The 23,680-nt window shown below is 45.2% G+C and overlaps 1 protein-coding gene across 5 annotated transcripts in view; it reads left to right on the top strand.

The window, feature by feature from the left end:
* Window positions 1-23,680, top strand: part of DCBLD2 (discoidin, CUB and LCCL domain containing 2) — a 93,867-nt gene that overhangs the window by 23,038 nt on the left and 47,149 nt on the right. For 2 of the 5 annotated variants that reach the window (XM_074999640.1, XM_074999629.1), the window contains exons 2-3: window positions 1,183-1,353; window positions 9,852-10,079. The exons of 1 other annotated variant lie outside the window; for it this stretch is intronic. In XM_074999640.1, the coding sequence (XP_074855741.1) occupies window positions 1,183-1,353; window positions 9,852-10,079 (399 nt within the window). The remainder of the gene's footprint in view (window positions 1-1,182; window positions 1,354-9,851; window positions 10,080-23,680) is intronic. 2 more of the 5 variants (XM_074999652.1, XM_074999663.1) reach the window with 1 other exon arrangement.

The raw sequence follows: 23,680 nt of genomic DNA, 5'->3' as shown, positions 1-23,680 counted from the left end.
ACAGGGCATTCTTTTGAAAGAGAGGGTCCTCCATGGTACCGGCCCATCAGAGTGTGGAGATGCCCTGGCTAGCCCCAGAGGAGTGCTATGTTCCTTGCATCTGGCTGTGTTTAATGTCCCAGAGATGCAGAAACCCTGTGGCAGGAAGCTGAGAGTGTACTGGCAGCAGGGATGGAACACCTACAGCCGCATGCCCTCCAGCACACCATCGAGGGGCCAAACACATCCCAGGCAGCCATGGGTAGCAGCCCGGAGCCCTGCACCCCAGAGGTACCCAACATCACCCTGGGGAAGGGCTCCCAGGACTCCAGACAGGGCAGGAAGAAAAAGGTACTGTCCTAATCAGAGGCAGAGCTGCAACACTTCCTCAGCCTGTATGGGGACGAGGAGGTCCTACTACAGACCACGGAGTGTCAGTGGAACTCCGCAACCTTTGGCTGCCTGTCCGCTGGACTCGCTGCCTGGGGGCACTCCAGTCCCCCCTACCCTGGAGCAAGTATGAAGGTCAAGGAGATGTGGCAGACCTATTGCAAGGCCAGGGATGCAGCAGGCTGCTCGGGGGCAGTGCCCACAAGCTGCCCCTGTTACGACAAGCTCAGCCACCTCCTTGGGGCGAAGAAGGCAGCCGCCCCACAAGAGCCCCTTGACACCGCCACGCCGGAGGAGGAACTCCAGGAGGTCAAGGAGGAAGACCCAGGACCCTGAAGTGTCCCCACCCCCGACACACACACATCATGACCTGGAGTACAAGCTGGAGCCAGACAGCGATGGGGAGTAGTCGAGCAACAGGACCCTGGTGATGGCCATTCTGTCCAGATCCTCCAGCTAGGCCACCTGCACCTAGGCCTCCCCCGGGCTCCTTGGGGCGCCCTCAGGTGGGAGCTGAGTATTTCAGGCACTGCAGGGCATGTGGGGCGGGACATTCCTCAGCTCCAAGGGAGGCCCACACACAGCCATCAGCACCCAATCATGTGGACAGCACCACAGGGCACATGGCCTGGGCTGGAAGGGTTGGGGCAGACTATGGCCAGCGTATGTGCCACCTATGCTGGGACCCCTCTGCATGTGGAGTGCCCCTGGGAGGGTGGGGAGGGCTGGGTACTGGACATGGGGGACACATCCCCCATGTGGCCAGGTCACAGGTCTGACGGGTCGCCTGTCTCTTCCCTTCTGTCTTCACAGCTCCAGCACCTGGTGGCTGGGCCAGCCCTGTTGATGTTCTGGGGAGTCCTGCAGCAGCTGGTGAGGGGGCACAGGGCATCCCACGTGCTCCGTGGCAGAAGGACATGCCACCACCCCTGGAAGGAGGAGGGCATTGCCTCCCAGAAAGCTACCTAGCGGGAGCAAAACCAGGTCCTGCAGGAGTGGCTGGCAATGGAGCAGGCAGCCTGGGATCGGGTTGCGGACGCCTTTCGTGCCCTTTCCCAGACCGTCACCACCTGCCTGGACCAGGCACCTGCGCCCCACCTACAGCTCCCCCCATACCTCTCCCACCGAGCCCCTGCCCTTGTTGCCCTGTTCCAGCCCCACCTCTACCCAGCCACCCAGCTGGAACTTGGGTGGTAGCTGATGGCCAATGCAGTCACCCCTGAGACCTCCCCTCCTGCCCCCACCCCTCTGTGCACCCCATCAAGGCCCAGGTCGCTGCACCACTGCCACTCCACTACCTCCCGTGCCCCTGGCCCCACAGGGAACCCTGGACCCAGGATGGTGTAGGGGCACTCATGGCCTCCATGGCTCATTGCCGCCCCATCCTGGCAGAGGAGTGAGACCCCCACCACCCTATCCCCGGTCCCCACTGTATATAGTTCATACCCCATCCCCAGTCTAGTTACTTTGGAAGGATTATGTTGTCAGTTGTCAGTAAAAATTGAATTTTTCACCACCCCAGTGCACCCTCAGAGAATAGTTGCGGGGGTGAGGAGGGCATGCAAGAGTGGGGGGCAGCGGAGGTGCCTGGGGAAGGGTACGGTACCTGGGGGCCCCAGGTGAAGGCCTCCCAGAGAACCTCCCTCACATTCACCCCATCCTGGTCCACCTGGCGGCATGGGGCAGTGGCTGACTGCTCAAAGTGGGTTACAGCCTCAGCCACTGACCTCTGGACAAATACCTCCTGCTTGCTCTCCACAATATTGTGGTGAGTGCAACAGGCCCCCACGAGGGTGGGCATTTTCTGGAGGCTGCCCTCCAGCTGCATCAGGAGGCAGCGGAAGTACCCCTTCAGGCAGCCAAATGCCCGCTCAGCGGTGTTGTGGGCCTGACTGAGGTGGGCGTTGAACTGGTCCTGATGGGGTCCATGTGGCCCGTGCATGGCTGCTTGAGACACAGGTGCAGGGAGTAGGTGGTGTCAGCCACTATGCGCAGAGGCATGGTCATGTTCCCGACCAGGATCTCCCCTGGGGGGATGTAGGTCCCCACCTCTATCCTGCGTCCCAGCCACGAGTTTCTGAAGATCTGGGCATAGTAGGCCTGGCCCGACCAGCCCGCTCAGTAGTGTTGATGAGGGCCTGGAGCACCACTGAGTGGTACTCCTTCTGGTTCTATAGCTTCCTGCACTGTGTTGTGGGGACCGGATCGCTATGTGAGTCCTATCCAGCATGCCAAAGCAGTTGAGGAATGCCAACTGGGCAAATTCTGTGATGGTGGCATCAAGGTCCCCGTCGAAGACGACCCAGTGCAGGAGGAGGTGGTTTATTGCCTTGACTACCTACACGGGACGGAGGGCAAAAGCGCCTCTGAGCATGTGGCGGGATGCTCTGGGACCCCCTCTCTCTTCCCTGTGGCGAGTGTGAGACCAAGGCTGGCTTACTTCCATGAGGATGACCCTGATGGTGGCCTTGCCCACCCCAGACTGGTGCCTGACTGAGCGGTTGCTGTCTGGGGTGGCCAGCTTTCACAGTGCAATCGCAACCCTTTTCTGCAGGGGTAGCGCGGGCCACGTCTGGGTATCCCGACACTGGAGGACAGGGGCCAGCCAGTGACACAGGTCCAGAAATGTGCTTTCATCCTTTGGAAATTCTGAAGCCAGTGGTCGTTGTCCCAGTCCCCCATTACAAACCGGTCCCACCACTCAGCACTGGTGGGGTGCCTCCACAAGTGCCATCTGACCCGGGGGAGGAGGCACGAACCTTGAAACGTGGGGGCGGCCTGCAGGAGGGCAGCTAAGCAACTGGCCATCTGGAGCCGCAGCAGGCAGCCACGAGCAGTGCGGCCAGCAGGCTGGCGATGGCATCCAGGAGTTCCTCATCGGGGAGCTGGTGGGGATCTGTGCGGGTCTCATCAGTGGCTCTGCTGTGCTCCTCTCCGTGAATGTGGTGGGCTGTGCAGCGGACACCCTGGCAGTCCTCATCCTGTGCCTGACAAGGGTGTTGGGGAGGGGCCCTTTACGGTAGTTGCTGGCTGCGGTTCCCTGAAGGGCTTGTCAGCCATGTGACCCTGTCCATGGCAGTTCCTGCTTCACTCTTTCGAAAGAAAGCCCAGGGCTGTGTAGCCACTCGCTTTCAAAAGGACGGAGGGCACTTTCGAAAGGGCGGATAGATGCAGGCATCTGGTTTTTGTGTGTAGTTGCTTTCTTTCAAAAGGGTAGCTTTCAGATGGTGGCTTTTGAAAGTTTGCCTTTTGAAATTAAGCTGTAGTGCAGCCACAGCATAAGTGTTTTAGAAACAGGCTTGGATCAGAAGGAGAGAAAAGACTCCAAGTAATTTAAAATGCTTTTTTAAAAAATTTTAGTTTTGGAACCCCGTTTTTCATTACTTTTTGATATTTCTTTTTCATGATACTTTTTTTTTGAGTTTTCCTGTCTCAGTTGAAAGGAATGTGAAGCTGACACAGCATCTTTGCTGAACGGAAACAGTAGAAAATTCTGTGCATAGCATCTTATGCTAGAGGAATCCATCAAAATAGAGTTACGAATTCAGAGTTAAAATGAGCAGCTTGGAATTCCTTTCTTTGCTTAAATTCATCTAAGAACTCTGGTACTGACATTACATTCAGTTAAGAGAGTTAATTTTCCTTGATATTCTCTCTTGAATTGCTAATATTTGTTTTCAGATTGTAGTACTTTGTGCAGACAAAATCTCCTCAATAAGCCTAACAGTTAAATTCTCTCTCCAAACATGCACTGCGTACATTAAAATTCACATTATTATTTTGATATGCATGCTGTATACTTTGCATCCTGTAGACTTGGAGCACTATAATCAATGTGTCTGTAGACCTGGTTTCATGCTGTTCCCTTCTCCTTATTAGGAATACTATGAGGAATTTCTTGTATTAAGTTTCAGATTTTTAAAATGATTTTGATAGAACAGCACTAAATGTCATGCTGGCTGCAATTCACTTTGACCTCCAAACAAAGGTCTCAGAAAAAAATTAGAGTAGGTTAACTGTAATGCAGACCTCTAAATTACAAATCGCTTTCAGGGATGGTCTTCACTTAAATACCCTCTTCCACATAAGTTAAGCTTTGATTTGCTACGAGGAGTTTGACAGGGTTTTCACATTTCATGTTGGGCCCCATGCGGTAGTTACGGTTTTGCAATAATTTTGTATTGATTTCACAAATTTCTTTGAGAAATTGAAATGTAAAATGTATTTCAGATTACTCATTCACTCACTTGTCCAGTGCAAATTTTCTGGCTGATCTTTTCAAATGTCTCATATGCCATTTATTAAAGACAATAGAACTTGTCAGTTCATTCAAGAAAAATGAGTTGTGAAAGGCATTAAAGTTGTCTGTCTGAACTCTAATAATTTGATTTAATGTCCATGTGTCCAGCTCATGAGAAACTTGATCCTATGGTAGCTGAATTTGGTGGTGACCTTTACTTCAATAAAATAGATGTTACGGTAGATATGTGCTTAGAGTGCAAAGCACATTTGCAATGGATGTTTCCTTTTTTCTTGAAGAAACGGCTGTTGACTGCAGAACTTTCCCCCTGCATCAAAGATTAATAATGTTTTATTACTCAGGATCTGATCAATAATGTTTTATTACTAAGGAATAATGGCACACTTTTTATGCAGGTGAGGTTCAAGTACTACGCTCTCAACACCAGTAAAACAAAACAAGATTCCCTCATTTAGCAAATCTCAGTGGAAGCGAATAAAAATAATCCTCAATAATGATGCTGTCCTTGTCACACTGCACTGGGTACTAGACACATAGCAGTAACTGGTAAATTCTTCAGGCACAAGAATCTGTTGCTGTACCAATGAGACAAAAAGACATAACATATGTGACCGGTCTGAGCCACTGGAGGCATTTGACTTTGCCACAATGATCCTAGTTTGGACTACACATGCCAGGTGGCACAATTTAAGCCTTCCAAGAGTACCTTGAATATCTCCTATGTCCACTCATATATATGTTTATGTATATACGCTTATGGTGTGTGTAAAGCAGTTAAAGCCTGGTCTACACTGCTTAGATTTATACAGCTTAAAAAATAAAAAAAAAGTTCACACTGCCTAACCAACATAATCATACTTGTACAAGCCATTAGGCAGTAGAATCAGTTATTGCACAGGTTTAACCTGTCTAGTCCGACACACTCTGGTGTGGCAACATCCATGGTGTGGCACGAAGTTAGTCAAAAGTCCATGTGTCATGGGTGTGGCCAAGTTTCCCATGGTCTCATAAAGAATGCTTACAACAACCAGTCCTGGCTCTGTGTTCTGTGCTATTCTTTATCTCTAATTTACCTCAAATGTCTTCTAAAAGCCCAGTAAGCAGTGGAAGAATTGGTGAAGCTGCTAGATAATATTGCCCTCCAATATTTCCATACAGTCTCTGGTTCAGCATCTGTCAAGTCCTGAGGGGGCCAGACTAGAGAGGTTTTATCTGTAGTACAAAACTGCCTCATGCCAATGTACTCCTTCCCTTTCCCATGTGAGAATGTTTGTACTAATAAAAAGCACCCTCATACAAGTATAACTGCAACCATATAGCAACATCATACTGCTTTGTGCCAGGGTGAGCAAACTTTTTACATTGGGCCCCACTTTTTCGTCCCTGCAATTAGCAGAGTCCCCCGGTATGTTTGAAGCAATCCAAACCGATGGAAATTTTGATTTTGTTTGTATGGAAAAAAAAACAACTTTTGGCATCTGTAAGAAAATTAGTATGTAAAATGTAAATACTTTAGTAATCAGTATCTAAATGTGAATATGCATACATAAAAACAGAAACACATTTCAACATTTTGAATTGGATGGATAAGCCTGAGACTCAGCAACTGATTGTGCTGCGCACCCCATTACATTTTACACCCTCCTGAGAGGGCCCTTACCCCAATTTGAGCACCTCTACTTCACAGCATCATAGTTAGAGCAGTACAACTTAGTAGGGTCTGCAAGGCCTGAGTGTGATTTTGGTTCACGTTCAGATTCCCTGAAAGTGTAGACTTGTGTTCATAAGGTTACTTCAGGCCAGCGAAAACAAGGCTTTCTAGGCTTTCACAGAGTGAAATTGTTGTCAGATTGCCTTTTTTGTTCACACAATCTGATATTTTAATTTTGGCCTCTTTGTTCAAAGTTGGTACTGGGTGTTTGGGTAACTGAGTCATATCTATGTACTGTTTTGAATATATAACAAACTAGCAAATCACCAGTTCATATCACAGAACAGGAAAAATGCTGGGAGGAAATATAAAGAATCAGATGAATTGTTCATTACTTAATTAGAATACGGCATGACATCTGTTGCCATTTATGCTGAAAATTTAGGGTTTTTTTATGTCTGCGGTATGTCAAGGGTATTGAAATGTTGCCTATAGGTAAAAGATGTGATCGGTTTGGATTGGCTAAAGAGCTAGGTACTTATTTTTATAGTTATTATTAACCCACTGAGTTCCTGCATTTGAAAGATAAAAATTTTGTCCTCACTTCTCAGCATACAACCAGGAAAGGAAATCCTATGACTTTGCTGATTACTAGGAAAGGAATTGGCTTTATTTCTGATTTCAAAAAAATATTCCGAACAGCAAGGATTTTCACAGTTAAGGGCTCTCTTTAGTCTATTCACTATAAATTTTCTTATGTTGACCACTTTTAAGCTACCTTCATGGTGAAATGAGGCAACCGTTTACTAGTATATAGCATTGCCTATTGGGATAGTAAATGAAAAAGACTTTGTCAAGGAAGAATTTAGTTGAGTAAATATATTTAATGACCCATTACCAAAGTGGAAACAACATTGTTTATAATATATATGTCAGCTGATGATGGAACATATTTACAATAAGAATGCTAAAAATAAGACAAAAAAGTATTGTCATGTCAATGCTTTTATAATAGAACCTGTAAGTACACAGAAAGCTGTTCCAAAAGAAAATATACACTATTGTTCTAACATTATGAATAGAGAAGACTTGCAAATGCTAATCAGTATACTAGCAGCACCTGCAGCTGGGATTTTAGACTATATTGTTATCTTGCGTTTTGAGGTCCTCGCGAGTACAGAGACATTAGTTTTTAAAAATGAAGGGCCTCTGCAAGAATAAGTCACTAAGGGTCATTAGTTTTTAGCAGTCTTGTCAGTCCACTCAACTTGCTACTGCAGTCATTCTATGAAAAGGCATTGTCCATTTTATAAGGAATCCTTTTTCATTTGAATAGTTCATTATATAGTCTTCAGACTTTTTAGCATTTTTTTTTAACCTTAGGCCACACAGTAATAGGTTAGCATATAAAACAATGGCATGCTGTGAAAGCCTATAGCTATTGCGTCAGAAAGCTGTCCTGAAGAGTAATGTTGCTAGTTATGGAGTGTTAGAAGGTCGTACCTCAGCATACTTTCTAATAGTGGTGATACATTTGGCTAAAAGATGCATTCCCTAAAGAAAAATGTGAGAGGTTAAATGAATCTCGGGATGGGAAAAATAGTGGGAGGAAGAACGCTTTTAAATAGAATATTGCATTGGATTTGTGCCTCCATGTCTACTGTTCTTATTTGAATGTGTAAAATAAAGTCTGATACCTGTACTTTAGCAGTTCACAAGATCACCTTCAACCAATCTGGAAGTGCTCTACATCTCACAGGGTCATGCCTTACAAGAGTAGTGCATGCCCTAATATTATAATTTAGTGCAACTGATTTTAGTGGGTTGACGCATTTGCTTCAAGTGCTAATTTAAATATTGCAGTTTGCAGGGAGTTGTTTCATGCCAAAAGTTACAATTTTAGCTGGGTTATAATCTTCCAATCAGAACTACTTCCTTCCCACATGACAACAATGTTCATTGAGTCCTTACTGCTACTTATGTAGCACTGTCATTTTCAAAGCATTTTGCAAATATTAATTGTATCTTATTGGCTGCAGTTCATATTTTGCTTTTGAGTAAATACACAAAGGCTCATAAGTTACTTTGCCCTTTTTGTGGATAGTTTGCTAATACATTTAACTTACGATTGTAAATTTACAATCACAGCAGAGTTTTCTACTCTCTAACTCATAGACTTTCCATATTTATTTATTTATTTATTTATTGTTTATTATGTGGTTATAGTATATTTTTTACATTTAGAAAGAGGTGGTACTTCAAAGACCCCTGTGCTCTACACAGACATAGAAATTACAGTACATACCCTAAAGACCAAGCCAAAACTAATAAACGTGCATTTTACCAGCAACAAAATGTCATCACCACCTTAAAATTAAGTGGTTTACGGTCATACTTCTCTTTAGCTATTCCCAGGGAGCTCTTTTGCTCTCCATTTGCCAAAAGATCTTGTTGCCCGTCTGTTCCTACTTCCAAAATGCTAAGAGTGCAGAATCATCAATTAAACTGATGTGTTCCTATTTGAGATTATAGTTACAAGAAGTTTGGACTTCCTTTTCCATTTTTATTAAAAACATTTTGTCTTTGTCCATGAACCTGAGGAAATAAACCTGTTCTGCTGGGAGGGGGATGGCGGGGAGGTGGTTGTTTTTGCTGCATGTTTAGGTTTGGTTTGGTTTTAAAGCCATCACAGAGTAATCTTATCTATTGGTGAAAGCTGTTCCATCTCCCCAGTCAAATGTGCTCAGGCACTAGGTAAAGTTAGTTAAATCCTATTTTGTCATGGTTGTAGTTTCACCACTGCCTATTTTGCTTTTGAGCCTTATCACAATGTACCGCCGTCACTCAAATGTACGATTTGAGCACATACGAGTTTTCTTTTCTATGTACCCATTCGGCAAATGAGAGGTAATTGCCTGGAGTATACGCGAGTTGCCGTGAGCCATCAGAGCTCAAACATTTAAACTTTGTGTGTTTGCCTGGTTAGTGGACATCATGTTGTCTTGCAGACTCTTGTGAGAATGATTGATGTGTGGGGTGGGCCAGCAACAGCAAAGAAGCCAGCTGGGTACAGCAAAAGTAGAGCCAGCAGCCCATGTGGGGCAGGCCAGTGGCAGCTGGGACAGTAATAGCAGGCTACCAGCCCATGCGGCAGCTGTGAGGTCAACTGTTCATAGTGGGGCCGGCAGCCCATATGACTTGGAGGCTGGCTGGGGATGGCTGGAGATGGTGATAGCGGGGCTGTCAACTTGTGTGGGGCTGGCTACTGGCAGCTGGGAGGCCAGTCTGGGACAGTGGTAGCAGAGATGTCAGTCATAGGTTCACTACCAACTGCAGTGCCCCTAGCACTATTTTTCCCATAAGCTCTTAAATTCCTCTAGTGCAAATTCCCTTACAGTGGGGGTTTTTGGGAATGTAACCCTCGTGGTTGGGGAAGGATTACTGTAGTTAGTAAAAAATTTCCTTTCAAAAATCTCTAGCCATTCCTAAAAAGTAAGTTGACACTAATAATTTTTATATGCACGTGCTATGTGATTTATTTGTAGTAAAAGTTCTTTTTCTTGTTTTAAGGTGATGGTTGTGGACACACGGTTCTGGGCCCTGAAAGTGGAACTCTTTCTTCAATAAACTACCCAGAGACGTATCCCAACAGCACAGTGTGTGTGTGGGAGATCCGTGTAAAATCTGGACAAAGAGTTCAGCTCAAATTTGGTGATTTTGATATTGAAGATTCAAATGCTTGCCATTCTAATTACTTGAGAGTTTACAATGGAATTGGACCTACTAGGACAGAGATAGGTAGGAGCTTTTATATATATATAAAAAAATATATATTTTTTTAAACTGTTGGATCCTTTTGTGTGGGGTAAAACTTGAAAAATATTCCTTCCTTCCTTCCTGTTTGCTTTTAAAATTACTTTTTAAAAAACCTCACTGTTCATGAACTAACGTGTGTTAATAGTAGACACACAGGTGTGTCTACACTGCGAGATAAATTCAAATTTAATTCAGTTAGCTCAGTTTTTACCACATGACTGTCTTCACTGTAAAGACTATTAGCCCAATTTTGGGTGCACTAATCTCGAGATTACAAAATCGCAGTTACTTGACGGGTATAGCATCAAGCACGATTTCAGGAGTTCGATTAATGGCCAGTGTGGAAGCACCATATCTTCAAAGCGAATTTATTAGCCTTCAGAAGTGTCCCATATCTAACCCACAATGCCCCTTCACTGCTCTGCTCTGGGTGGTGCTCTCCAGTAACAGGAAGACTGTGAATTTCCAAGCGGAAGCAGCGAGACTTTAGCTGTGGGCTCATGTTAGTTTATGACAGCCTGAAAAATGTCTGTCTTTCTTTCTATGCTATTAGCACTGTGTGTGCATCTACCCATTCAAATAGCCCTACAAGGAGTTTGCGGTTCTGTCTGTACACTTGCTTTTTTTTTTTTTTTTCCCTGTGCTGCCTGGTGCCAGCCCCTGCCCCACCATACCACGTGTCAATAAGGCTGTGCTGAGGGTCGTGTTTGCACAACACTCCGAGAAACTTCTCAGTGGTTTACATTTGTGTGCGGACCCCTTTCTCTCCCACACAGGAGCCACACAGTCTGAGTCTTTCCCGCGCTCAGTCACATCACGTGGTTAGCTACCAACCCAACCCAATAAAAGGATGTGCCTACCTTTCAGTATTGACAATGCTTCCAGTCGCGCATTTAGGGCTCCAAGGGCAGTAAAAATATGGGCTTTGCTGCTGCCGTGCGGAAGTCTCTCCTGGCAGTTAAGATACGGGGGGCTTTGCTGCCACTGTGGGAAAGTCTCCCACAGTGATTAAGATACTGGGGGCTTTGCTGCTGCAGTGGGGAAGTCTTCTCCGGCGGTTAAGATACTGGGGATTTTGCTGCTGCTGGGGAAAAGTCTCCCCAGCTGCTAAGAAATTCAGGGTTTGGCTGTTGCCATGGGAAGGACCACTTCAACTGACCCCCCTTCGTGCCCTCGCAGTTCGCCCATACTGGGGCTTACTGCCACCAGGGGGGAATCAAAAATTCTTTTTTTCTAGACTTTTCTATCCCCCCCTTTTTTTTTCCTAACTTTGAGGGTCCCTGTATTATTTCCAGGGATCAGCATATTTTCACGAGCAGGAGGGGAATGAGAAAAATACAATGTGGGAAGATGATGATGTCAAGACTAGCGAATATACCCAGAATGCTACAGGGATGATGGAACTGCGGGATAGCTTCCCACAATGTACTACTGCAGCAGGCATTGCTAGCCCATTTGTTTGTGCAGTAGTGGGGAGCATGTGGGAAGTGAGGATGGTCAACTTTGAACTTATAAATTCCAGAATTAGAAAACTGATATAAATAAATTGAATTTATCTCAAAGTGTAGATGCAGCCACAGTAACTCATCCCAAAATGCCAGGGGATTGTTAAAGTGACATTGAGTTCTGAGTAGGCTGGCACCTTGTCTTCCCGAGTATGCGTATGATGCTTAGTACAATGAAGCTCCTTTGGGTGCTACGTGTAAGAAATAATGAAGAGGAATGAGATGTGCACTGTATACAGTCTCAGATTGGGAGAAGGAGTGAATTTAGTTTAGTAGAATTATCTATTCTCCTATTCCCAGAGGAAGAAAATATGCAAGGTTTTTTCTGTGATGGCATCTGAGCTTCACAGTCTCAGAAAAAATGACTAGAATGCAGCTGATTTGCTAATGATAGCACTAATTAGCAGTTATTAGCCAATTTGCTAATGATAGCACTGTCCTGAAAAGCACTGCTTTGGCAGACTTGTTGTGCTGTATGGTATTCTGTTTAAAATTGAAGGGCGGGTAGAGATGAAAATCTAGCAGATAAAATTTAAGAGTAAGAACTCAAAAAGCAGTCTCCAGATTTTCTATGCAGAGACATTTTGGCAGTTTTACACTTTCTTCTACAGAAATTTCTTTTGGTAATTGTGTGTTTTTATATAATCAAGGAATATTGAAGTAGCTGAACTGTCTTACTGTAAAGGCACTTGCGGAATTCTGGCTTTTTTCAAGTAGATTTATCTTACTGTTACCTAGATGAATGTGTGAAAGTAAGTATGTGCTCTGTGCCCTTAAGCCAGACTTGCTCTAAAATAACAAAGTACTGAGATCCTTAAATGGCAAGGAACGTCCAGTCTTGATCAGTCTGTTACTCACTTTTACAAGTGAGTTAACTGACTCACGTAAATGTTTTACTTCATTTGTTTCTTTTGTCTTTCAGCTATATCCAGCTGGCATAAGTACAATATGTTGAGCAGTATGTGCTTCTTTCTGCTAGTAGCAGATTAATTCTTGTAACTAATAAGGATGCTAAAAGTTGCAGCTATGGCTAACACAATTTCTTGAATTTACATATTTGAAAAAACAGACAGTGGAGATGAGACAACTGATTCCTATTTTGATCCTCTCTTGACAATGTCTCTAGGCAACTGAGATAATAATACTGCTGCTACTACTACTAATAATAAAGAATTAAAGTGGAAAGAATCTCACTTTTGCCAAAAAACTCATAGGATAATGTTGAAGATTTCTCCTCTTCCTTCCACTAGCCCCTGAAAAACAGCCAAGAAATTCCAACTCAAATTTAGCCTCTCAGGCTTTGGACGTGGGTTTTTTTTTATTTATTGCACAATTAAGGCCAGTAAAAGAATATTAACTTTAAACATCTGAGAACAACCCTAAACACCAAGTCAATCTTGTGCACCTATGTGAGTACTTTCAATACCCTTACCTCTTAATAACATTTTTTGTGGTCATGAAGGAGTTGCAGATGGACAGGGTTGTCGTAAGGAACTATGGAATCAGAGTTGTGGTTGGTTGTGACACTGAATGTTTTTTATATATTTTCAATTTTTTTGGTAAATTGAATCATTTATTTGGAATGTCCAGACTTTGTAATGTTGGTGGGTTTTTGGAAACTTACAAAACTCTCAAGAATTTTTTGGCTGACATGTTTTTCAGACTTCCAGTTAACTAACTTAGTCAGGCAATTTTCTTGTGTGTATATAAAAAACAAAAACAAACAAACAACCCCTCATTGTTCAGCAAAAGGAGTCCATGCATAATTTGGATTCCCAGCAGGGACTTGGTGAACCTTGAAAGTCATTCAGAAAGTATCACTTTTTTTTGTTTTGGTTTGGGGGTTTTTTATACAAGAAAATCCCTGGCTAATAGTTCAACTAGAAGTTAAGCTTGTACTGTTTGACTGACATGTTTTTCATTCTTTCTAGATATGCTCTCATCTTCATGTTGCTTGATCTGTCCTATTGCCATTTAGTTTTCTGTACCTTTCCTTTTTTCTCTCCTTCAAGCCTGGGTTGATCCCAGTGCTCTCTCTCTAGGCCATTCATACTTTACATGTATTATTACACATATTTGGAAAGATGCAAACATTTTTAAAATATCTATGGCCCCATTTCATCTTGAGAGACGGTGGTTAGCAGTGATGATGAGGATCTATGGGCAGTGTTTGACTCTGCAGCTTCTCTCATGGCTTATCCGTCCAGTATTGGATTTGCATGATTGATTGCAATAACCACATGTCAGTCTATTTCTGATTATTGAGTCTGAGAATTTTTCCTCCTAAGATGAAGTTGTTTTGCATGACTTGCACATATACTATTGAAGGATGATGTGCCCTACCGTAGCAGTTGTTACCGGGTATTTCAATCTGATGATGTAATTTCCAGGAGTTTAGATGGATGTTGAATTTTTTTCATGGCATTTTTGCATATGAATCTTAGCTTTGATCTTGGATTTCTTTGGGAAGATGCTCATCACCCATTTTTTTCACATGACCAAGCCATCGTAGTCTTCTACTTTTGAGAATGGCTGTGAGGCTGGGTATGCCAGATCTTGACAGGACATCTGTATTTGAAACTTTATGTTGCCAGTTGATATTTGTAATTCTGTGGCGGCAGCGAAAATGGAAGCTGGTCAGTTTTTTCTCCTGGTTCAAGTAGGTGGTCCACGTCTCAGATCCATATAGCTGGATACTCGATACACATTCCTGACAGTGAAAACAAAGATACTGATCGGTCAGTTTAGGATTGTTCCATGCTCATTTTGTAAGTCTGCCAAAAATAGTAGCTGCTTTCCTGATTCTGATGTTCAGATCTTCATCCATGGGTAGGTTTGTGGTGACAGAAGATCCAAGGCAACAGAATTGTTGAGCTGAATCTAATGGGCTGTTATCCAGAATGACATTGGGTCGCTGAGATATATCTTGAGTGAATACAACAGCTTTCTTCATGCTTATGGTCAAGGGAAAAGAACTTGCAGGCTCTGGACAGAGAATCCATCGGTGACTGTAGCGTGTCTTCATTATGAGGGATGAGAGCTGCATCATCTGCAAAGAGGAGCTCCCTAATGAGGACTTTGTTGACCTTAGTTTTGGCCTTGAGTCTTGCCAGGTTGTAGAGAGAGCCATCTAATCTTGTGTGGAGAAATACATCTCTGGGTGAGTTTTGAAATGCGCATTTAGTAGAACTGAGAAGAATGTGCCGAAGAGGGTGGGGCAAGAACACATCCTTGTTTGACCCCACTGTTCATTGCAAACTGTTACAATGTAAATCTGTCATGTTGCACTGTTGCGTTCGTGTTTTAATGAAAGGATGTTATGGACTTGAGTTGGGTCAGTGGGCAGCCAATCTTGGTTAATACTCTGTATAGTCCTGATCTACTAACTGTGTCAAACGCTTTTGTTAAGTCCACAAATGCTATGAATAGCAGCTTTCCTTGTTCTGTGCATTTTTCCTGTAGTTGTTGAAGAGAGAAAATCATGTCCATTGTTGAGCTGCCAGCCCTGAAGCCACATTGTGTTTCTGGATAGACTCGATCAGCGAGTTTTTGCAGGCATTTGAGAGTGATGCAGGCAAATACTTTCCATGTGATGCTCAGTAACGAGATGCCTCTGTAGTTGTTTCAGGCACCCTTTTCGCCTTTGTTTTTATAGCGAGTGATGATGTTTGCATCTTTCATGTCATGTGGGACATCTCCCGCTCTCCAACATTTTAGAAGTAAGTGACAGAGGAAGGGGATGAGCACAACCTTGTTTGCCACTAGGACTTCAGCTGGGGTTCTGTCATTTCCTGGTGCTTTTCCATTGGAGAGGGCCTCAAGAGCTTGAGAAAGCTCTTACTCTGTAAACACTGCATCTAGCTCTGACATTTCTGGATGAGTTGGGATGAGGATGTCAAGTTCAGGTTGTATTGTACGCTTGTGGGAATAAAGACTTGAGTAGAGTTCCACCCATCTGGACATCTGCAGCTTTTTGTCTATGATCGTCTGTTCATTTAAATGCTGTGACTTTGGTAATGTTTGGTCTGAGTGCTTTCTTCAGTCCATCATATGTAGTTTTCAGGTCGCCCAAATCAGATGCCTTTTGAATATGAGAACATAAATCGTCCCACTGCTTGTTTGCACACCACCTGGATTCTGTCTGAAGAACAGATCTTGCATGTTCCAGTTGATCTCTTGTACTTTGTGTTGGGTTCTTTGTTATTCAGATGTGTCTTGTGTTTTCCTTCAAGAAGAGGCCTAAGAATGTCAGCATTTTCGTCAGTCCAGTCTTTGTTAGAGAATTTATGTGTTTCAAAGGCAGAGTTAGCACATTTGTGTATTGCATCTCTCAGTATGGACCATGTTTCACAATCGGTTTGTTGGTCAGGTTTGTGTTCCATTTTGCGAGTGAGATCAACTGCAAAGACAGAGCATTTCAACGCATCTCTAGTATTGAGAGTATTGATTTTTGGCTTACTGCATTCCTTTGTCATATAGAGTTTCTTTGGGACAATTTTCAGCTGATAGGAATAGGGGGATTTCAAAGTTGCCAGGGTCCTTTTGAAAAGGAGCCCCGTCTGGGCGAGCCGCATCAATTTCGAAGTGCCGCGGCTGCCGGCATTCTAATGAGGCACTGAATATGTATTTCAGCGCTTCATCAGTAAACTTTGAAATGGCCATTTGCATGGCCATTTCGAAGTTTTGGGCTAGTGGAGACACAACCATAGAGTTTCTTTGGGATGATTTTCAATCTCCTGATGAACAAGGAGAGATCAGTGTTGCAATCTGTGCTGTGGTATGTGTGTATAAATTTGACGGTGTTGAGATATTTCCTGTGTACTAGTACAAGGTCAAGTTGGTGCCAGTACCAGCTCTGGGGTGGCACCATGAAACCTTGCAACGTTCTTTCAAGTTAAAGAATATATTAGTGATGCAGAGTTGATTCTGAGAGCTGAATTCTAGAAGCCTGTGACCATTTTCGTTCATTTTCCCAATACCTTGATGACTGAGGCAGGCAGGCCAGGACCGATGGTAGCGTCCAATTCTTACATTGAAGTTGCCAAGAATGTACAGTTGTTCACCAGTTGGAAAGGAGTCGATAACTTTCTGAAGATTATAATAAAAGTGGCCCTTGTCTTCGGTACACGATGCTAATGTGGGTGCATAAGCACTGCTGAAATTGACATATCCTAACTTAGTGCAGAGCTTCAAGGATATAATGCATTTCAATTCAGCTGTGGACCTATTGATAGACTTCAGCAGATTGTTCCGAAGAGCAAATCCAACTCCACAGGGGTGGTGTTCATCTGAACTCAAGCCCTTCCAGAAGAAAATGTAGTTGGTTTCTTTCACTGACCCAACATCTGCCAGCTGGGTTTCCTGGACAGCAGCCATGTCGACGTTCAGTTTGTGTAACTGTTGGTCTGTGATAGCTGTTTTGAGTATTGAGTTCGTGTTCGTAAGGTCATAGGCAGATTCAAGTCCCGGACTCATGGTCAGCACATTCCAGCTACCGAGCCGGACACAGGTTGATTATTATTTCATTTTATGGCAGATACATCAGGTACATATACTTTTTGATTTTTTTTGTCTATCCCCGTGCACCCACTGAGGAATGTAGACGTGGCGGGTCAGCACCTTATTGACTGGTGGGGCTGCCCGGCTTGAGGTGGGTGGTAGCTGGCCATTGAGCACAATGACTCCTCCCACAGACTAAAGTGACCCGTGGCGTCATCCTCTCTGCCAGTTGAGGAGGGCTTATAACCCATAGCTGCCACTTCCCATGTTGTTTCCATGGTATGAGCAAGGGTGGAGTGTGCTCTCCATTTGGCTCCCTCTGACACACTGCATTGCCTGGGCTAATGTTTGGAGCGTATGCATTGCCCAAGTGGCACTACGCTGCTCTTGGTCGCCCCAGATGAATCCAAAGGAAAGAAGTCAGTAGATTTGAAACTGAGGTGACATGGGAGCAGAGCTGCATGCTGCCTGGCATGTCACCAGGTGGCATGTAGGAGGGGTCCTCTCCTGAGAGGTTTGCTGCAAAATAAATGCACTTCGTCATGCAAATATGCAGCTGTGGACCAGCAGCGAGAACTTTACCAGGGTGTGATGGGGCACTGGTTGGCATCGGATGTCCCAACTAAAAATCACAAGTGCCCGATGACAGTGATGTGGCATGATGAATGTAGCCCACCTTCAAATAAGGCTACTGCCCCCTCATTCTGCATGAGATGATGGTCTGGGATACTTGGGTCCCTGGATTATTTTGTATAATCCAATTGGTGTATGAACCATGATTTGGTCACCAGCATCCAAGGGACCATGACTCCTTACGTCACCCCAGGAAAGACAACACTGTCAGAAAATTCGCCGCTGCCTTGTGGATAGGTTCAGGAGATCCAAAGGCTGTGAGAATAAACCCAGACAGAAAATCCAGAGTGGAGACCCTAAGGTGGTTAGTAGGGAGGATTCATCCAGCCTGCTTTCTGGTATCTCCTTGCAGTCACCTTAGTTTTGAAGTATGGACATACATATAATGTATGGTTTTAAGAGTGCTTATGTTTACTGTAATAGTTTTTTCATTTTCAGAAGACTTAATATCTTTGTGACTCATTTGTACCATCCAGTAAAATCTGTGAAAGGCACTTAAATGTTAGAAACTCTTGGAGGAGTGAAGTTTGAAGTCCCACTCAATTGTATCACATGAATCATAGAATCACAGAATACTAGGACTGGAAGGGACCTCGAGAGGCCATCAACTCCAGCCCCCTGCCCCAATGGCAGGACCAAGTACTGTCTAAACCATCCTTGATAGACATCTGTCAAACCTGTTCTTAAGTATCTCCAGCGATGGAGATTCCACAACCACTCCAGGCAATTTATTCCACTGTTTGACCACCCTGACAGTTTAGGAGCTTTTTCCTAATATCCAACTTAAACCTCCCTTGCTGCAGTTTAAGTCCATTGCCTCTTGTTCTATCCTCAGAGGCCAAAAAGAACAAGTTTTCTCCCTCCTGCTTATGACACCCTTTTAGATATCTGAAAACTGCTATCATGTCTCTCCTCAATCCTCTCTTTTCCAAACTAAACAAGCCCAATTCTTTCAGCCTTTCTTCATAGGTCACATTCTCTAGACCTTTAATCATTTTTGTTGCTCTTTTCTGGACCCTCTCTAATTTCTCCACATCTTTTTGAACTGCAGTGCCCAGAACTGGACACAGTACTCCAGCTGAGGCCTAACCAGCGCAGAGTAGAGCGGAAGAATGACTTCTCTTGTCTTGTTCACAACACACCTAGGCAGACAACTAAATATTGACAGATTTCATAAATGTATGTATACAAAAGCTAAAGTCTAAATATAAAGACTGGTGAACTTAATATTGGTTCCTAGTATTAACTCAGGGTATCGATATTGTAGGCATAACAGAAACTTGCTAGAATGATGATAGGATACGATAATACTAGGTTACAAATATATATAAGAATGTGCACAATATGTAAAAAAAAAAAAAAAGCATAAAGTCAAATAGCAATAGTAATAGTAATCAGATTATACCATACAGTGTCTATGGACAGAAAGTCCTTGCTTGCATAATAAGGCTATAGTAGTAAGAATATACTCCTAACCAGGATGGTGCAGAGATTGTAAAATGCATAGGGATTTAAAGGGGCTATGAAAATCACAGAATCATAGGGCTGGAAGGGACCTCAGGAGGTCATCTAGTCCAGCCCCCTGCTTCAAGCAGGAGCAACCCCCACTTAAGTCATCCCAGCCAGGACCTTGTCAAGCCGGGACTTAAAAACCTCGAGGGATGGAGAATCCACCACCTCTCTAGGCAATGCATTCCAATGCTTTGCCACCCTCCTGGTGTAGCAGTTTTTCCTAATATCTAACCTACACCTCTCCCTCTTCAACTTCAGACCATTCCTCCTTGTTCCACCATCTGACACCACTGAGAACAGGTTCTCACCCTCCACTTTAGAGCTCCCCTGCAGGAAGTTGAAGGCAGTTGTTGAATCACGCCTAAGTCTTCTCTTCTGTAAACTAAACAAGTCCAAATCCCTCAGCCTATCCTCATAGGTCTTGTGCTCCAGCCCCTTAATCATTTTTGTTGGCCTCCGCTAAACCTGCTCTACACATCCACATCCTTTTTATACTGGGCGACCCAAAACTGGACACAGTATTCCAGATGTGGCCTCACCAGTGTCAAATAGAGGGGAATAACTACTTCTCTAGATCTGCTCCAGATGCTCCTCCTAATGCACCCTAGTATGCCATTAGCCTTCTTGACTACAAGGGCACACTATTTACTCATATCCAGCCTTTCATCCGCCATAACCCCTAGGTCCTTTTCCATCGTACTGCTGCTGAGCCAGTCGGTTCTCAACCTATAACAATGTGTGGGATTCTTCCAACCCAGGTGCAGGACTCCCCACTTCTCCTTGTTGAACCACATCAATTTCTTTTGGCCCACTCCTCCAATTTATCCAGGTCACTCCGGATTCTCTCTCTACCCTCCAGCGTATCTACCTCTCCCCTTAGATTTGTGTCATCCGCAAACTTGCTGAGGGTGCAATCCAGTCCCTCACCCAGGTTATTAATAAAGATGTTGAATAACACTGGCCCCAGAACTGAGCCTTGCGGCACTCCGCTTGAAACCGACCACCATCCAGATATTGAGCCATTGACCACTACTCGTTGGGCCCGACCATCAAGCCAGCTTTCTGTCCATTTTGTATTCCAAGGATCCAATCCATATTTCCTTAACTTATGGACAAGAATGTTGTGGGAGACCATATCAAAGGCTCTGTTGAAGTCAAGGTATAACACATCCACTGACTTCCCCATGTCCACAGAGCTTGTTACCTCATCATAGAATCTGATCAGATTGGTCAGGCAAGACTTGCCCCAGTGAATCCATGTTGGCTACTTTTGATCACTTTCCCCTCTTCCAAGTGCCCCAAAATGGATTCCTTGAGGATTCCCTCCATTATTTTCCCAGGGATTGAGATAAGGCTGACCGGTCTATAGTTCCCTGGATGGTCCTTCTTTCCTTTTTTAAAGATGGGCACTATGTTTGGCTTTTTCCAGTCATCCAGTATCTCCCTCAATCTCCAAGAGTCTTCGTAGATAATGGCCAAAGGTTCAGCAATGACCTCTGCCAATTCCCTCAATACCCTCGGGTACACTAAATCCAGACCCATGGATTTGTGTACATCTAGTTTTTCTAGATAGCTCAGAACTTGTTCCTTCCTCGTAGATGGCTGCCCTCCATCTTCCCATACTGCATTGTCTAGGACTGTCATGTGGAAGTTGACTTTGTCTGTGAAGACTGAGGCAAAAAAAGCATCGAGTACTTCAGCTTTTCCTACATCATCTGTCACTGGGTTACCTCCCTCATTCAGTAACAGCCCCTCAATTTCTCTGATAACCTGTTTATTGTTAACATGCCTGTAGAAACCCTTCCTGTTACTCTTCACATCCCTTGCCAACTTCAGTTCCAGTTGTGCTTTCGCTTTCCTGATTGCTCCCCGGTATTCTCCAGCCGTATATTTATACTCCACCTTAGTCACCTGTCCATGTTTCCATTTCTTGTATGCATCCTTTTTGAGTTTAAGCTGCCTGAGAATTAAGTTTAAGGATTTCCTTGTTAAGCCAAGCTGGTTGCCTACCATGTTTGCATTTCTTACTATGCAGTGGGATGGTGTGTTCCTGTGCCTTCAGTAAGACTTCTTTAAAATACTGCCAGTTCTCTTGCACTCTTTTCCCCTTAATCTTCATTTCCCAAGGGATTCTGCTCACCAGTTCTATCAGGGAGTCGAAGTCTGCTGTTTTGAAATCAACAGTCGGTATGTTACTGCTCTTGGCTGTATCACTGGTTCCTACATGGAGAAGTAGGAAGGGGTAGTAGTTTACGGGTTTAACAATTTTTGGCAGGGACTCTGTAATATCCTGGATTCTAGCTTCAGGCAAGCAGCAAATTTGCCGGGATTCTAGGTCCAGACGGCAGAAGGATGACGCCGTCCCTCTTAGGAGGGAGTCCCCGACCACCACCACCCGTCTTTTTCTCGTAGGGGTGGTGGTCATAGAACTCCCATCACTAGGACTGCGCATCCCATGCCTTAGAAACCACGGGGACTGCTTCAGATTCAATCCCTGTGCGGTATCAGCCCCAATTATCTCCGCCGTATCCCCGTATATCCGCCAGGTTTAAACCTACTTTTTTCAGCTGAACTGATTGCTCAGAAATGTCACATTTACTTACATTTACTATGGTTATGGTTTTACTAGAGAGTTTTGCAATATGTAACATATGCTAAACAGGGATATACAGTGCATATAACAAGCTAAACAGGGATCAGATGGGACATTGAGTAACCACTGAAAATCTCCACAGTTACTCGATTACTCGCTGGAGGCGGCCATGGGAGGCAGCTCCAGAGAGCAGGCCGCCCTCCCTGCCAGCCAGTTGGAGCTGGGATGTGGTATTTAAACCACGTCCCAGCTCCAACAGGCTCCCAGGGAGGGGACATGGGCTCCCCGCCAGCCTGTTGGGGCTGGGAAGCAAGATTTCAGCTGCCTCTCAGCACAAACTGTCTCCTGCATTTCCCCTCATGGTGGCTCTGCAAAGAACCACTGCAAGAGGAAATTGGCAGCTTAATTACTTGAGCCCCCGCTGGCACAGAGGTTTTCAGTTTCCCTCCCGAGGTGGCTCTTTGCAGAGCCCCGGCAAGGAGAAATTGCCAAAATTTCAGGGTACGCATGGACAGTTCTTACAGGACACTGGTTCAGTACTACTGCTATATATCACTAAATGGAAATAAATATTCTACAAATACATTTACTTTGCAAATTGGGCCCACATAAGTTCCAAGTCCATTCGAATTTTGTAATTATTTAAATGTATGTGTAGCATCCTTTGCCTGCGGCTGTTGCCCTATTTAGGCAGCACGGGCTTCCACAGCTGGCCCCCTCAACACCAGCCGACCCTGGGGCCTTGTCTCCTTTAATGGGCGGCGCAAGACAGGCTTGCTGTTAGGAAGCCCAGCCCTCAGTTCGGGGTGGGGCAGCAGGCAGAAAGTTCAGAAGCCCAGCCCTCAGTTCGGGGCGGGGCAGCAGGTAAGCAGATAGCCACCAAAGCGGGGTGGCTCGGGAGAGACGAGGGGCTGCCTCTCTGGGGAGGTGGGGCAGCGGAACACAGGTCCTCCCATTCCACTGCATCCCGGTCCGGGGCCCTAACGATCGCTCTCAGCCTGAGCTTGGTAGTGGGAATGCAGGCTGCAACACACCACCATGGGCTCAGGTGGAGTGTTCCCCGGTCACTTCCTACCTCCACCTCCATTGGTGCTGGGTCCCAGTCAGCATGATCAGCAGGTCCAGGCTGATGGGTCTCCTCCGGGTAGGTAGCACTTGCTAGGTCTGGCCAGTCGGGCATCTCAGCGTTGTCCAGGTAGTCTACCGGGAGCAGGACCGGGGGCTCCGGATGGTCAGAGGCCTCAGCACTGCAGGCATCAGGCAGGACTCCAGGACCATGCTCACCTGGGACCCCAGGGTAACTGGCTGTGGGCAGTTTCTCCGGCCCCAGCAGGGCCTCAGGAGAGGAGGCCTGCTGCAAGTGCAAGGGCCCTGGTAAATCCAGGAAGTCGGGGTCCTGACCTAATGGCAGGCTGGGCTGTGGCTGCCCAGGCTGGTCTGGGCAGCTGGTGGGTGGCTCTCGCCGGCCCGCCGTGGGTCTCCCAGTCCTGGCAACCAGGAGCCTGGTCAGAGCCTTCCGCCCCCCTTGGAGGCCAGTCTTTTAACAGGCCACGAGCCCCACCCCTGGCCCGTCTGGCCCCAAGTGCTGCCCTCTGAGGGGCAGGGTACAGGTGTTCTGGCTCAGGGCCCACCCACTAGGGTCTCTGAGCGGCCTCCTCTGCCTCTGCGTCAGTGGGAGGCCACAGCACCTCACTACAGTATGCAATAGTGCTTATTGTGATTAACTGTTAGTGGAAAAATCCACAATATAAGTTTGCTGTCATTTCGCAGAGATTGACATGGTAACATTTCAGCTGGTCAGTGATTACTTGGGGCTTGATCTTTGGTTTGTAGTGAGTCTT

Source organism: Carettochelys insculpta, chromosome 1, assembly GCF_033958435.1.
Source record: "Carettochelys insculpta isolate YL-2023 chromosome 1, ASM3395843v1, whole genome shotgun sequence".
In the NCBI taxonomy this organism is placed as follows: Eukaryota; Metazoa; Chordata; order Testudines; family Carettochelyidae; genus Carettochelys; species Carettochelys insculpta.
The sequence above is the reverse complement of the archived record's forward strand: the minus strand, read 5'-3'. Positions and strand labels throughout refer to the sequence as shown.